The sequence below is a fragment of the Callospermophilus lateralis genome, chromosome 10 (genome assembly GCF_048772815.1).
Source record: "Callospermophilus lateralis isolate mCalLat2 chromosome 10, mCalLat2.hap1, whole genome shotgun sequence".
Taxonomy (NCBI): Eukaryota; Metazoa; Chordata; class Mammalia; order Rodentia; family Sciuridae; genus Callospermophilus; species Callospermophilus lateralis.
The window spans coordinates 58,606,460-58,621,569 of record NC_135314.1 but is presented as its reverse complement, the minus strand read 5'-3'; the positions used below and the strand labels follow the sequence as shown (position 1 = coordinate 58,621,569).

The window sequence follows — 15,110 nt, the reverse complement described above, 5'->3', positions numbered from 1 at the left end:
TTTCTTTCTTGTTTTTATTATTGCACAAGTGATATTTTAATAATAATAAATGAAATGTTACAGAATATCCCCCAGCACTCTCTCAACATTTTAAACAATGTTGCTGTGGTCCATAATTTGGGATTAAGCTCTCACTGAATTGAATATGGTATTTTTATCTTTATTTGCAAAAAAAGAAAAAAAGAAAGAAAGGGAGAAAGGGGGAAGGGGATAGGGAGAGAGAAGATGAATTCCTAAAACAAAGATAAATGCACTTTTTTCAACTTAAAGATTTTTTTCTTTCCTAAATATTGGTAAATACTGCATTTCAGTTGGTGAGGACCAAGCAGAATAAATAATAAAAACAACATGAAAAAGTGAGAAATGGGATTTTAAAATATCAGCACTTATTTTTGCATTTTGTAGCCATATACAGCACATGCGGGTTAAAAATGTTACTACCTAGTATGGTATTTGGTGACTTTCATCTGACCTGTCTCTCTGACACCTGACACAGCTAAGAACTGCAGCTCTAAACCAACAAATGTCAATTTTTTCTGTTCTCTTCAGTGTTTGTCTATGTACACATTTTTTAATGTCATTGACTTTAATATAGATGCACTTTAATTCCCTTTCCCACTTACCTCTGAATCAATCTGAGAATCAATTTGCAAAGTTTAGTGTGGTAAGACTAAAGTTTGTTGTAAGCCAAGTTAACTTGACCCACCTTAGTAATGTACATAACTCTTGTGCCGTGTGGGAATTGAGCACAAATGGCAAACAGTTTGGAAATGACCACAACTCTACTTCTTTTACATGACATTGGTGCCATAAATGGTTACTGAGCTTGGGAGATCAGGTGAGGGGATTGGGAGGGAGGAAGTAAGAAAGTCACAAGCTGTGAGACCTCACAAAGGGACCAGAGAAAGACAAGGAGAACGTGGACACTGGAGCATCTGAATCGAGAGATCCTTGAGTCCTAGAAATATCTAGACATGAGTGCACCAAATCCTGAGACTCTGGGTGGGAAAATGGCCTCTTGGCCCTTCATGGTTTTTGATAATGGTGGACTTCAGCAGAGGCAGCTAAGCCAATGGGCTTGTCAATTAAGTTTCCCCATTTGGTGGATATATACATGGCTGATGAAGTCAGCTGAGAGTGAAGGGAGGCATTCATGGGGAAAGCTGTCACTTAGCCAAGGGCCACTTACAGTCAGCTATACTAGGAAGATGTATCCCACTGATCTGCAGGGGCCCAAGGGAAGAGCACCTCACATATACCCTTTCCTCCTTCTCTGTCTGGAAAGCTGTCCAGAAAATAAACAATTACCAGTTATGTGATACCTTACATGCTATAACCACAGCAGAATCACTTTCTTAAATATTTTTTACTATTTTCATATTAGATTGTCCTACCTGAGCATACTCAAATTTCTTGCTGAAGAAGGAGGCCAGACATGAACAGATAGCCATCTTAGGACCTTAATGGTTGCATCTGCCTCCAGATGAGGGATCTTATGTTTATTGGAGACACAGAATTTATTTGTGACCTCTGGGCTGAATGTTCAGTGGTTATAAATGAAGTAGTGAAATGTTCTAGTTATGCCTTTTCTTTCCTTCACTCCCTCATGTAGCTCAAATTTCAACTAAGTGAAGTTGAACTTTGAGGTACAAGGTACGTATAGGCTAGAAGGTGGGTGAGGATGGGGATGTTAGGGCCAACAGCTACATTTGACTGACAGTCTCACCCATAGCCACATTGCCTTTGAGACCTGTGAGTATCCTTTCCCTCAGATACAAACCAGGAGGGGAGCTGAGCAGAGGGAAAACTGTAAACATTAAGGCAGCATATGGCTGGAAGAGGAACACTTTCCCCTTCTTCCTGAGGACCAGGGAGGGAGCAGGATGAAGTTACACAGGATAACTCATCTTAAGCACTTTTCTTCTCCATGTGTCAAAACCAGGACCTGGTAAATAGGTACTGTGGGCACTCTGGCTTCCTCCTGGCCAGGAGCTCCATGATCCCTTGTTCTACCTCAGTGATCCCATAGACATTCAGGCTTTTCCCTGGGCTGTTTCAAAGATGGTTGTTAATGGCTTTGAAGTTATTAAAAAGACTAAAAAGTACCTAAGTTTTCTACTTTCATCTTATCTGAGATCTTAAAACTCCTCCAACTTGTGTGAAAGGATCAGACATTTAAAAATTAAAAGGTATCAGGAGGGAATTTCTAGGAGATTCTATTTTGTTAAACTCCAGTTTTAATAAGAACTTTGACATTTCCCTTCATGTCTGGGAAGATATACTTGCCCTTCTGAATCAAATTGAAAGGAAAAATACATTTTGTGTGGTTGCTAACAGAAATGTTCCCTAAATCCTCTTCATAATCCAAGGACTGTGATCCATCAGTGACTGACAGAACAATCTACTTTCTCTGTCTGAGTCTATAATAAGTTTTCATGGTAAGGATGCTTGGGATGGGGTCAATTGAGAGATAACATTCCTAATAGAAACCAACTGCCTTTGAACAGTGAAGTGACTGTCAGAGTTCCGAGTAAACCAGCACTTCTGATAACCACATTCATAGTGGAATTTGTTGTATTATTATTTTTAAATAATAAAGTTGTATTATTACTTTTAAGGTGTCACTGGTTGAAAACCATTTGGCTGGGCTTGAAGGAAGGGCTCTAGCTGACATGCTAGACTTCCTGTCCAAAGAGCTGGTGAGACTACAGGAAGAGAGGAGGATCCATGCCTTTGCCATGTTGGCAGAGCGTCAGCGGCGGATGCGAGAAGCCGAAGAGAGTGGTCGTCGCCAGGTGGAACAAAGGCGCCTGCGTGAGGAGGACCAGATATTTAAGGAGGCAAGCAGGGGAAGCCCAGGGCATGGAAATCCCCCGGAAACAGCAAAGTTACACTAAAGCACTCCCATGACAAGAAATGGCATTGGGTTTTTTTGTTTTTCATTTTATTCAGCAAATATATACTGGGTTCCTGCTATATGCCAGGAAATGTGCAAAGACACTGTGGGGTATTTTGGAGGACAAAAGGCAGACAGAGGCCCTTCTCCCTGGAAGTTGAGAAACATAAAACATGCATATAAGTGTAGAATTAGAAAATGCAGCAGTTCCATGAAGGAAGCAAATGGAGCCCAGTGACACATTTTAAAGAGGTTACTCTGCTTGTTGAATGGAGAAGAGGTGGGAGGAAGGACAGAGTGGGAACAGAGAGACTGGGAAGGAAGCTGTTGAAGTAGTGGAGCCTGAGGAAGAAACAGAAATCAAGTATGGTGCCCAGTTTAGGGCTTAAGCAACTGAAAGGTGATGGTCCTCTTTTCTGAGGTAGGTGAGTTGAGAGAATAAGTTTAGGGGTAGAATCAGGACTTCAATTTAAATTTGCTCAGGACAGCTGAATGGAGTTATTTTAATAGCTGCATATATAAGATATAAAGAATCTTTAAATACAATCACACTTTTGCAGGTACATACAGAAAAAAATTCACAAAAATTAACCCAGTGTGCACAATTAGCAAATACAAGGAGGAGCACACATGGACACATACATAGCCATCTGTGTTTCTTTATTCATTCATACACTTACAAGCACAAACGTGTCCAGAAATGTACCTATTTATAAAGACACACAGAACATATATTACTGTGAGAAGAGCACACACCTCTCTACTTTTTTATGATCCAGCTGTCTGTTCCATATAGGTGTGATTTGCTTCCTCTATGACAGCAAGCTATTGTATATTTGCTCTGGGCCTTCTCTAACAATAGCATAGATTCCCAGTCCTACTAGACATTGAGCAAGTACATTTTGGTTAGTTGGTCATTTGGTTGATACTATACTGAACTGTCACTGAGATACTCCCATAGGGAAGGCCTAAGGGTTCAAAGTTGGTGTCATATAGGTACATGTTCAGTATCACATACTCAGTCTTGTGCTGCAGTGCCTGTCAAGAAACAGGTCCTGGGTTGTTACTGAGTCCTAGGCATTATCTCAATTCCAAAGAAATATCCAGACATGAAATAGAAAACTGTCCTGACTCCAAAAAAACTCACAATCCACTGAGGAGACAGAATATGTAACAAAACTCAGTATGTAGCAGTTGATGCTTTCCTGTGTAAATACCTGTCAAACAGGCCAAAAGGCATTGCTTATTGTATTAGTCAGTTTTCATCACTGACAAAATTTATTTCAGTATTTCATCAAAATACCTGACAAGAACAACTTAGAGGAGGAAAAGTTTGGCTTACAGTTTCAGAGACTCAGTTCACGATTGGCTGACCTCATTGCTCTGGGCTTGAGAGGAGGCAGAACATCATGGTGGAAGGGCACAGTGGAGGAAAGCTTCAGCTCATGGCAGCCAGGAAGCAGAAACAGAGAGTGGGGAGTCAGGGACAAAATACAACCCCCAGCAGCACTCCCCCAGTGACCTACTTCCTCCAGTCATGCCCAAGTACTGACAATTACCATCCAGTAATACATTCAAATTATTAATCCACCATGTGGATTAATCCACTGATGAGGTTGCAGATCTTATAATCTAACTATTTCACTTCTGAACATTCCTGAATTAACACATAAGTTTTTGGGGGACTCCTCATAACCAAACCATACACTTATGGTTGCACGCTTAGGGAGTAAAATTACAAAGCATAGGAGGTGTTTACTAGGACAGTCATTGAAATGAAAAGGGTCTGCAGTCATGTCCTTCTGAGGTACTAGCTGTGACTACATCAACGCTGGCCTAACTCACCATATTGTACCTATGTGTACTCTGCACATTTTAAAATCTGTATTCCATTTCAAGAGTTCAGGAAAATTTTAAAAAGAAGGAAAGGAGCCCAAGAATGTTGGCATAGTTCAGTAAGTTCTTCAGAGACACAAGATCTTCCCATCTTTCTGTTATTTGCCCCCTAGGTTATGGCCCATGTAGCAATTTAAGGTGACTACTTATGTACCAGCATTATGTCCCCATGAAATAAGAAAGAAAAAAGAAGGTAGAACTTTCCCTTTAAGAACTGTTTTTGGAAGTTACACACATAACTTCTGCATATATTGTCTTAGTTAGAATTTTATCATATGGCCGTGTCCAGTTCCTATGGGTGTTAGGAAATGAAGTCTTTATTCTAGGTACCTGTTTGCCCAGCTGAAATCCAGAGGTTCTGTTATTTAAGAGGAAAAACAGAAAGGATATAGGGAAATGTGCTAGCCTCTACTACAGTTAGATAGGAAGGTTGGCTATGTCACGCTGTTGATAAAGACAAAGGCAGAAACCAAACCAGGGTTATTGAGCTGAAGCCTGTGATCTTCCTGTGGTGCTATATTACCCACCCCCAAGTAAAAGACATATTTCTCAATGGGTAGGGGCTGCCCAGAATGAGTCGGTTGGTGAATGAGAAAGAGAAGGAACTATTGACTTAATGAATGAAATACATGTGCTAGAAAACCATCAACCAATGTTTGTCTATTTTTTTGGTCTTTTCCTTTTTATAATAGCTATTGTTAGTCAGTAGGTATACTTTTGCTCTTTGCAGGTGGTTAAAGTTCATCAAAGTACTGTATCCTCATATCTGGAAGACATAATACTGAGTACTGAAGAGAATACTGCAGAAGAACAGGCCAGAAAAGAAATTGAGAAGATGGCTGAGGAAATCAATGACATCGCTTATGAAATGGAAAACCGGTATGCACCAAGAGATTATAGAAGGACAGTCCATTTGCTGGTACTCATGTAATTTTTCAGGAGCTTAAGATTTCGCCACCAACGAGAAACAAAAATATAATTTGTGCTTCGATGTCTACTGTTTTATCATCATGACTCTTTACAAGTCAACATGACTATACCACTGTATGGTGGGAGCATTGGAATTCTCAGTTACCCTCTGTGATCTGGGTTATTTTCATACTATGTACTTTTAGAATACTCAGAAGCATGAAAACAATGTGGACATGTGTTTGTGCAACATTATTTGGATTTGATCCCAAGGTTTTGGGCTTCTATGTGTAATCTGTAGTTCTAACATTCCCGTCCTACCAGGCCAATAAATGAAGGACAGGGTCAAATCCAGATTTTCCATGGAATTAAGCTCATTAGGAATGTGGTATTTCAGATCATTCAGTCAAGGAAAAGGTCAAGACAGAATTTAGGCAGTGGAGTTGTTCATACATGCAAGGAAGATCTAAGTGACATCAGCTCAAGTGAAAAACAAAGGAAACAGTTAACTTTTTTTTTTCTTTTTCAGTCGAACATATCTTCAGTCAGAGGAGATTGTTGCCGAGTTGGTTTATAGTTTTTTGATTCCAGAGGTGCAAAAAGAGTTTGTCAAAGAAAAAGGTAAACTGATAAAAATGCTTCACTTTAGGATTTTTTAAAATGATGTAAATTATTTTCAAAATCCCCAGAGATTTAGAATTTAACAGAAATACAGGGAATTTCTGAAGAAGCACTGAGTTTTCTTGTTTCAGAACTCGATAAATTCTTTTCCTGTTGTCTGACTGCAGAGTTTAGTCACTTGTAGTAGAGATGAGATGCAGTTCTAACAAGCTTGACAGAGTATCAAGATCCAGCCTTCTTTAAAAGGAGGTTCCTAGTTCCAAGAAGAAGTGTGTTCTGTGGCTCAAACTGTGATGGCCTTTTGTAGCAGGGAAACATAAACTATGGGTATTAAAAACTGGTGGTGCCCCAAAAGTCTGTATCTATTCTGCTATTCTGCCTGAGTCCCAGATACTGTATTTCCTCTGGACCTGTACCTAAGTATAAAGGTCTCCAATTTATCATATTCAAAAATGGCATATTTGGGAGCTGGGGTTGTGGCTCTGTGGTAGAGTACTTGCCGAGCATATGTGAGGCACTGGGTTTGATCCTCAGCACCACATAAAAATAAATAAATAAAATAAAGGTATTATGTCCAATTACAGCTAAAAAAAAAAAAAAAAGAGAGAGAGAGAGAGAGAGAGAGAGAGAAAAAAAGAAAAGTAAAAGATTCTTCCAGAACTGTGAGACTATTGGTGAGACGCCTGATCCTAGAGGGAGGGCTGCAATCAGGACAAGACCAATATTCAGGTGAAATAGCAATGCAGAAGCTTTTGGGATTATGCAGGGAACTTCTGGACAGATTTAAAGCAGAAAACTGTGCAATATTTGATTGCTTAATCAAGGATAGAGAAAATGGTAGAGGCCTAACACATCAGGACAAAGAGTCACCATATTTTCCTTCTTACAAGGCTGTTGTGTAATTTTAAAAGCAGTCCTCTCTAGTGATAGGCACTCAGTGTTTCCAGTGTGGCTCTCTATTACTAACAGTGCTGTAACCAGTATATTTTATATGTTCCCTGGCCATGCTTCTGAGAGTCAATTCCTAGTGGTACAACTACTGGGAAATAGGGTATGTGCATTTTACCTTTTGATAGACTCTACATAACTGTCCCACAAAAGGAGTGTTCTAATTCTTACTCCCAGCAACAGTTATGATAGTGCCATATCTATCTTCATAGTGTATGAAGTTTAATTTTCAGACCAAGTAATGTGTTTTTCTGTATCATCTTACATTATAAAAGGGACCTTAGGTTTTCTAGATCCTTAAGAAAATATATAACTCCTTTCTACTTCACCCAGGTCCAAAGTGAGATCAGCCTGCTTCAGAGCTATTCTACTTGGAGGAATTCAAGGACACAGGGAAAGAGTGGGTTTAATATTTACTAGTTTGAGATCCCCTCCTGCACCTCCTCCTAGGGCTGAGGGAAAGATCTGGAGGAGGAACTTGAATGGAGGAAATCCTGTGGGCAAGTTGCCCAAGTCCTTAGTCTCTTCTCTTTATGTTTATGCCAAATTGAAAAAAGCCATATGGACAGTGAGTGTACACTAGGAACCTGTTTCTTCTTTGAAATAAGAGATTATTGCCAAATGTGTTATATATTATGTATACTCTTTACCAAAAGTCAAGGTGCTATTATATAAAGGCCATGTTGAGATATTTCACTTTTTAAAAAGCTGATAAAATCAGAAAGACCTTAAAGAGATATGTATATAGATATAAAATAACAATAACTGTGACATTTTAAATACATGCTAAGTTGCAAAAAGCAGTGCATTAAGCATTTGAAAATGTATATTATCTCAATTTCTTGCAACAGCTGTGAAGGAATTCTAATTTTTCACGTGTTTGGAAACACATGACTTGCAGAGTTGAATCATGGTCTGTATGGCTCCAAAGCACCCACTTCTTGGACCATACTACTGTGAAGTGTAGTAAAACTGCTGAATGAATTACCCTGTATAAAGTAGCTGATACCTAAATAGCAAAAAATCCATAGTACTTCTTACTGTCCTGTGCTAGCTGTATGATTTTGGATAAATTAACTAATCTCTCTGTGTCTATGATTCTTCTGAAAAATGAGGATATTAATAATATTCTCTTTTACGGTTGTGGGAAAATTAAATGACTACTCATATGTCAATTGCTTAAAATAGTGCCTAGCAAAAAGTAAGGAAAAAAGCTAACTGTTAACATCATTGTCATTATCATCAACATCAACACCTCTGACCTTTCCAAAGGTCTAGGTGCTTAACATTATCTATACTAAGCCCTGATTACAAATATTCTTAGAATTTGGAGCTGGGACCACCTTCTATAGTCATGAGCCCAGACATTTATCATTAATAAGCAAAACTCCACATAGGAACTAAGGTTCAAAGAGAAGTGTGAGACAAGAGTCTCATTAAGACTAATCAATCATTTATAATGTTAGAAGAAAAGAAAATGTAACTCAAATGAAGTGCTTCAATGTTGATACAAATGCAATTGTGGGAAATGGCAAAATAAAAGGTCTGACCTAATAGAGCAGACTTCCTGGGGGAGCTGGAACTTGAGCTGGGTTTTGCAGAAGGTTAGGGTTTGGAGTGCAGTCTTTCCAAGTGAGAAAAGCTATGGAGGTGTGACGTGGAGGCATGTCTGCAGTGGAGGAAATGACAACTAAATTAAAGAACGTGAATAGAAGGAATAGCAACAAATAAGGGATGGGTTTGCTTTACCTTTTACTTAGGAAGATGTCCTTCTAAAACAGAGAGCAGAGCATTGTTAGTAACCCCAATCAGCTCTAAGTCAGAAAATATGTGATTCACAAAATGATCATTTTTGTCACTACATAAACATTTGGGAATGGTTTCATTCAGACTTTCAGAGAAAAAATTCTTCTGTCCCTTTTGCTCAGTGAGGAATGCACAGCGGAAACATATTCTTGCAGCCCATCAGATCATCCATCAGCACACAGAAGCCATGGTCCAGCGGAAATTTGTTGAGCGACCAAAAGATGAGGTCTCAAATGCTGACAAGTTACCCAAGGAAGGAACTCAAAATAAGAACAGCAGCTAAGGTGAGTTTGATTTTTCCATTTGGAAAAAGCAGAGGAGGAGCATCGTTCAGCATTGTGTTGTGCTCTAACAAGCACAGTGTGAATAGATTGTCCATTGTTTAAGAAAATAAAGAGCTTCCATTTAAATTGGCACATTTCATCTAGGTTATATACCTACTGGCTGAAGTTATTACAGTTATTATGACAGAATTTGTACTCTTGCAATCTAAAAAACAGGCCTCTAAATTTTTTTGTGGGTTCTTTTAACATGTAACTATACTTTATCACAAATAAAGTTACAGAACATGTAAGGGTTGTCTTTAAAAGCTTCTTCTGATGGAGAGGGGCGTGCTGTACCCTAATGCACCATGCTAACTGTAAGCACAGCACAAGGCATGGAGCCTGCCCAGTTCAGCCACTTCTGCAGTGTCTGCCAGGAGTCGGAATGAGTCTCAATTAAACATTCATACTCACAAGACAAACTCAGGCCTCATTCGGTTGATTCTACACAGCAGAATATAAGAAAGGAAACAGCTTCCTGCAGGGCAACAGCAGACACTTCTCCGCCTGTAGTTCCCGCCATACCCACACACCTCTGTTTTATTTATATTTTATTAACATGCCTATTTTATTTAGTCCCCAGGTTATGCGCAGGTACAAGAAAAAAGAGATTCAGGTTGTGGGGACAGGAACTGCCTTAGCTTATAAGCTTCATGAGGGTGGGGGTGGGGCAGGGACAGACTCAAAAGTCAATTGAAGAACAAAAAGAGTCAAGTGATATTTTCAAGTGAATGTCCATTAAAATAGAAGGATATTTGGAATAAGTCTGAGTGTGTGCTTATTTGCATGGTTACTAAATAAAATATAACAAGTACACAGGTACATCTCTGTTGTTGTCATGGAGGCTCCATGTTCAAGGATATTCTTGATTCTTATTATGTGAAGAAAACTGTTAGAAATAAAACTTAATTTTTATTTGGAGAAAATGAACAAGACCCTAGACCTCAATTTATTTTTACAAATATTTTTTATATATAATATCTAGAATGCAATAAATATCAAAGTACAGGAGGAGATACAACAACTTAAAAAAAGCAGCAGAAACAACCTACAATGAAAACAGACCTAAATGGATCTAAAATATTGGAATTATTAGGTACAGGTTTAAAATATAAAGTGTCATATGTTTATTGCTATGGACTTTCAGCCTCCAGAACTGGGAGAAAATAAATTCTGTGGTTTAAGCCACCCAGTCTGTGTGTGGTATTTTGCTACGGAAGCCTCAGATGACTAAGACAGGCTTCTGGTACTAGGAGTGGAGTGCTGTTTTACATCTCTGTGACCAGTACACCCAACAGGAACAACTTAGAGGAGGGAAAGTTTATTTGGGGCTCATGGTTTCAGAGGTCTCAGTCCATTGACAGCCACCTCCATTGCTCTGGCCCAAAGTGAGGAAGCATACCATGGGGGACAGGCCTAGCGGATGATAACTCTTCAGCTCACAGTGGGGTCAGGAAGCACAGCAAGAGAGGGAGGAAAGGGCTGTAGGGAGGATGTAAACTTGAAGGGCACACCCCTAAGGATGCTTCCACCATGTCCACCTGCCTACAGTTATCACCCAATCCGTTTATTTCAAACTAGGAGGAACAGATTAGTTTACAGGTCTCACAATCCAATCATTTTACCTCTGAATATTTCTGCGCTAATATGGGAGAAGGGACACCTTATTAGCAGGAACCATACATAGCATGTGCTGCCGTAATAAACACCTAAACATGTGGGGGGTGGCTTTGTAACGGGATATAGGTAAAGCCTAGAAGAGTTCTGTAGTGATGCTAGCAATACTGACACTAAAGGTAATTCTAATGAGATCTCAGATGGAAATGTGCAATGTATTATTAGAAACTGGATAAAAGGTGACCCTTGTTATAAGGTGTCAAGGGACTTCACTAAACTGTGTTTAATGTTTTACAGAAGGTAGAAATTTGTAAGCAATAAATTTAGGTATTTAGCTAAGGAGATTTTTAGCAAAATATTAAAAGAGTGTAGCCTTGATTCTTTCTCATTACTTATATAAACATGAAAGGCAAGAGATAAATTGAAGAAGAAATTGTTAAAAAAAAAAAAAAAAAAAGAGCCAGAACTTGAGGATTTGGAAAATTTTCAGTCTTTCTATATTTTTTAAATTTATTTTTTAAATACATGACAATAGTGGAATGCATTACACTCATAATTACCCATATATATTGGAGAGAGAGAGAGAGAGAGAGCTTGTTTTGATGAGAATACTAAGGATATTTAAACAATGTTGAACAACAATTTGATAAACATTTATGAGATTATATGAGCAGGAAACACTATCAGTTTGAACTGAAGGAGACAGAAACAGGATGAAATTAAGGAAGACTACATTATAATTATTATATTATGTATTATAATTATATTTTAATTCTTGGATTGGACAGTGTAGGAAAAGAGAACTATTAGGCTATGACAATGCACTATTCTTCAAGAACAGAGGAAAATGACCTCATTTGGGACTTCCATAACAAAATACCATAGACGCAGGTGGCTGAAATCATAAAAATTTATTTTCTTACAGTTCTAGAAGGCAACAAGCCCATATCCGTAAACACAGTTATTTTTAAAGTCTGTGTCTAATGATTCCGATATTTTAGATCCTTTTAGATTTGTTTCTATCATCTGTTGTTTCTGTTGCCATGTCTTAAAGCTTACTTTTAAGGTATATATTTAAATCAGTGATTCATGCCTACTTCCCTTTTCCCTGTGTTTTACTAAGTAACCTCACAACTACCCTTCTTCCCTCTGCAAGACGATAGAGAGGAATATATACTTCTAAGGTAACTAAGCTTCATGTTCTAATCATTTGATTTATTGGTTGATCATCTTTTCTGAGCGTTTGTAGTTCACCTGTAAATGTATGATTCTGAGATCATCAAGACCATTACTTCAGTTTCAACGGTCCAGAGAGCCTCCAATCAGAGCCTTAGAGGTGGGACCTGCTAGTAGACCCTGGCTCAGAGAGCCACAGAATGGGACCTCAGTCCAGAGGAGCTACTGGGCAGGACCCACACACACAGCCAGGAACTGATATGTTACAGGACCCCCACAGAGAGTCAAAGGGCAAAGGCCACCCCACAAAGCCATTGGGACTATGGGTGTAGAAGACAGGGTATTGAGGAAAAAAAAAAAAAAAAAAGACTATTCTTGAGCCTTAGTATCCAGTGCAGTTTGCCTTATTACATTTTGGATTTGCTCGGAATGCATCACCCCTTCTTCCTCCAGCTTCTTCTGTGGGGATGGGAATATCTATGTTATGCCTGTCCCACCTTTGTAATCTGGAAGTGCCTAACTGGTCAGTTTCACAGACTCACAGGTGGAAAGGAATTTTGCCTCAGGATGAATTGTACCTTGAGTCTCACCCATTTCTGATTTAGATATTTAATTGAGACTTTGAATTTTACATTTTATGATTGATACTGAAACAAGTTAGGATTTTGGGACTGTTGGGATAGAATGGATGTGTTTTGCAGGACATGAATTCTGGTGTGGAGTGTGGGGGCTGAGGCAGAATACTATGTTTCTCTTCTCCCTCTCCCTCTCTCTCTGCCTTCCATGTGAGGACATAGTCATAAGGAAGCTGTTTACAATCCAGGAAGACAGACCTCAACCAGAAATTGACCATCTTGCATCTTGATCTTAGACTTCTAGCTTCCAGAACTGTGAGAAGTAAATTTTCACTGTTTAAGCCACTTGTCTACAGTATTTTGTTATGGTATCCTGAGCATGTTTAAAGGGATGAATTGAAATTGTCAAAAGAACTAGAAATAATAGAAAAGATATAGCACATCTGAAGAAAAGAGAAATTCTAAAATTTAAACACACAGTAACCAAAATGAAAAACTCAAGTAGATTTAAAAGCAGAGTACTTACACCCAAAGATAAAACTAGTTAATTAAAAGATAGGTCAAAAGAAAATATTTGGAAAGAAGTGTTGGTGGGGATGTGGGGAAAAAGGCACACTCTTATATTGCTGGTGGGACTGCAAATTGGTACAACCAATCTGGAAAGCAGTATGGAGATTCCTTGGAAAACTTTGAATGGAATCACCATTTTACCCAGCTATTCCACTTCCGGTTTATACCCGAAAGACTTAAAAACAGCATACTACAGGGACACAGCCATATCAATGTTTATAGCAGCACAATTCACAATAGCTAAACTGTGGCGCCAACTCAGATGCCTTCAGTAAATGAATGGATAAAGAAAATGTGAGATACACACACACACACACACACACACACACACAATGGAATATTACTCAGCAATAAAAGAGAATAAAATCATGGCATTTGCAGATAAATGGATAGAGTTGGAGAATATAATGCTAGTGAAGTAAGCCAATCCTCGAAACCAAATGCTGACTGTCTTCTCTGATATAAGGATGCTGATTCATAATAGGGATGGGATGGGGAACATGGGAGGAATTGATGAACTTAGAAAGGGCAAAGGGGAGGGAGGCGAAAGGGAAAGTATGAGCATAGGAAAGATGGTGGAATGAGATGGACATCATTACCCTAAGTACATATATGAAGACACAAATGGTGTGGCTCTACTTTGTGTTCAACTAGAGACATGAAAAACTGTGCTCATTTGTGTATTATGAATTGAATTGCATTCTGCTGTCATATATAACTAATAAGAGTAAATAAAAGTAAAAGAATTTTTAAAAAGAAGTGCAGAGATAAAAAGGGAAAAAATACAGAAAAAATAGAAGAATAGATTTAGATTGTTATCACATAATGTTTTAGGAATGGAGAAAGGGAGAGTTGGCATGGACCATTGATTCCCAAAACTTAACTCTGAAAGAATGAATAATATATTGGGAAGTTATGTGAAATACAAATTTTCTAAAACCAGTTATGTTGGGCAACTTTGTATTGCTGTGACAAAATACCTGACAAAAACAACTTAGAGGAAGGAAGGTTTATTTTGGCTCACAGATCAGAGGATTAGTTCATGATTGACTCAGTCCATTGTACTGGGCCCAAGTTGAGGCAGCACATCATGGCAGAAGGGTGTGATGGAGGAGACCTGCTCCATTCATTGCAGTCAGGAAGCAGAGTAAGTAAGTTTCATCTTCCCAGGGCACCCCATCTGACTATAGTTACCACCCCGTCCATTCAAACTAGGATGAATTGATTATGTTACAGATCTCACATTCTTATCATTTTACTTCTAAGAATTCCTGCATTAACTCAGGAGATTTGGGGGTTACCTCATATCCAAACCATAACATTCCACCCTAGCTCCCAAAAGATCATGTCCATCTCACAATACAAAATGCATTTAGTGCATCTCCAAGAGTCCCATAGTCTTAACAGTTCTAGCATAGCCTAAAAACTCAAGTCCAAAGTCTCCTCAGAGACTCCAGGCAAACTCTTGGCTGTGAGCCCCTGTAAAAATAAAAAAACAAGTTATGCATATATATAATTGTCATGGAGTAAAAATTCCCTTTCCAAAGGTGGAATTGGGGTATAGAATGAAGAAGCAAGACCTAAACCCAGTCAGGCAAACATTCTCTGTAACTGCGTTGAATCTGGGGCACATGGTAGCAGTGAAACTGGTCTTGAAAATCAGGATCAGGTCCTTGTGTGACAGTCAAGCCAAAGTGACTCCATTTTGTTTTTTAACTCCATTTTGTAAAACAACCATGCCAAGTAGAAGGGTCATGCTGGGGCAAGTTGTTC

The 15,110-nt window shown here is 38.7% G+C and overlaps 1 protein-coding gene across 1 annotated transcript in view; it reads left to right on the top strand.

Annotated features, from left to right (window-relative positions):
- The window catches only part of Cfap91 (cilia and flagella associated protein 91), a 45,234-nt gene extending 35,875 nt beyond the window's left edge, over window positions 1-9,359 (top strand). Inside the window, exons 14-17 of the mRNA XM_076868513.2 lie at window positions 2,619-2,840; window positions 5,523-5,671; window positions 6,231-6,322; window positions 9,199-9,359. Coding sequence (XP_076724628.2) covers window positions 2,619-2,840; window positions 5,523-5,671; window positions 6,231-6,322; window positions 9,199-9,359 — 624 coding nt within the window. The remainder of the gene's footprint in view (window positions 1-2,618; window positions 2,841-5,522; window positions 5,672-6,230; window positions 6,323-9,198) is intronic.
- The last annotated feature ends 5,751 nt before the right edge of the window (window positions 9,360-15,110 follow it).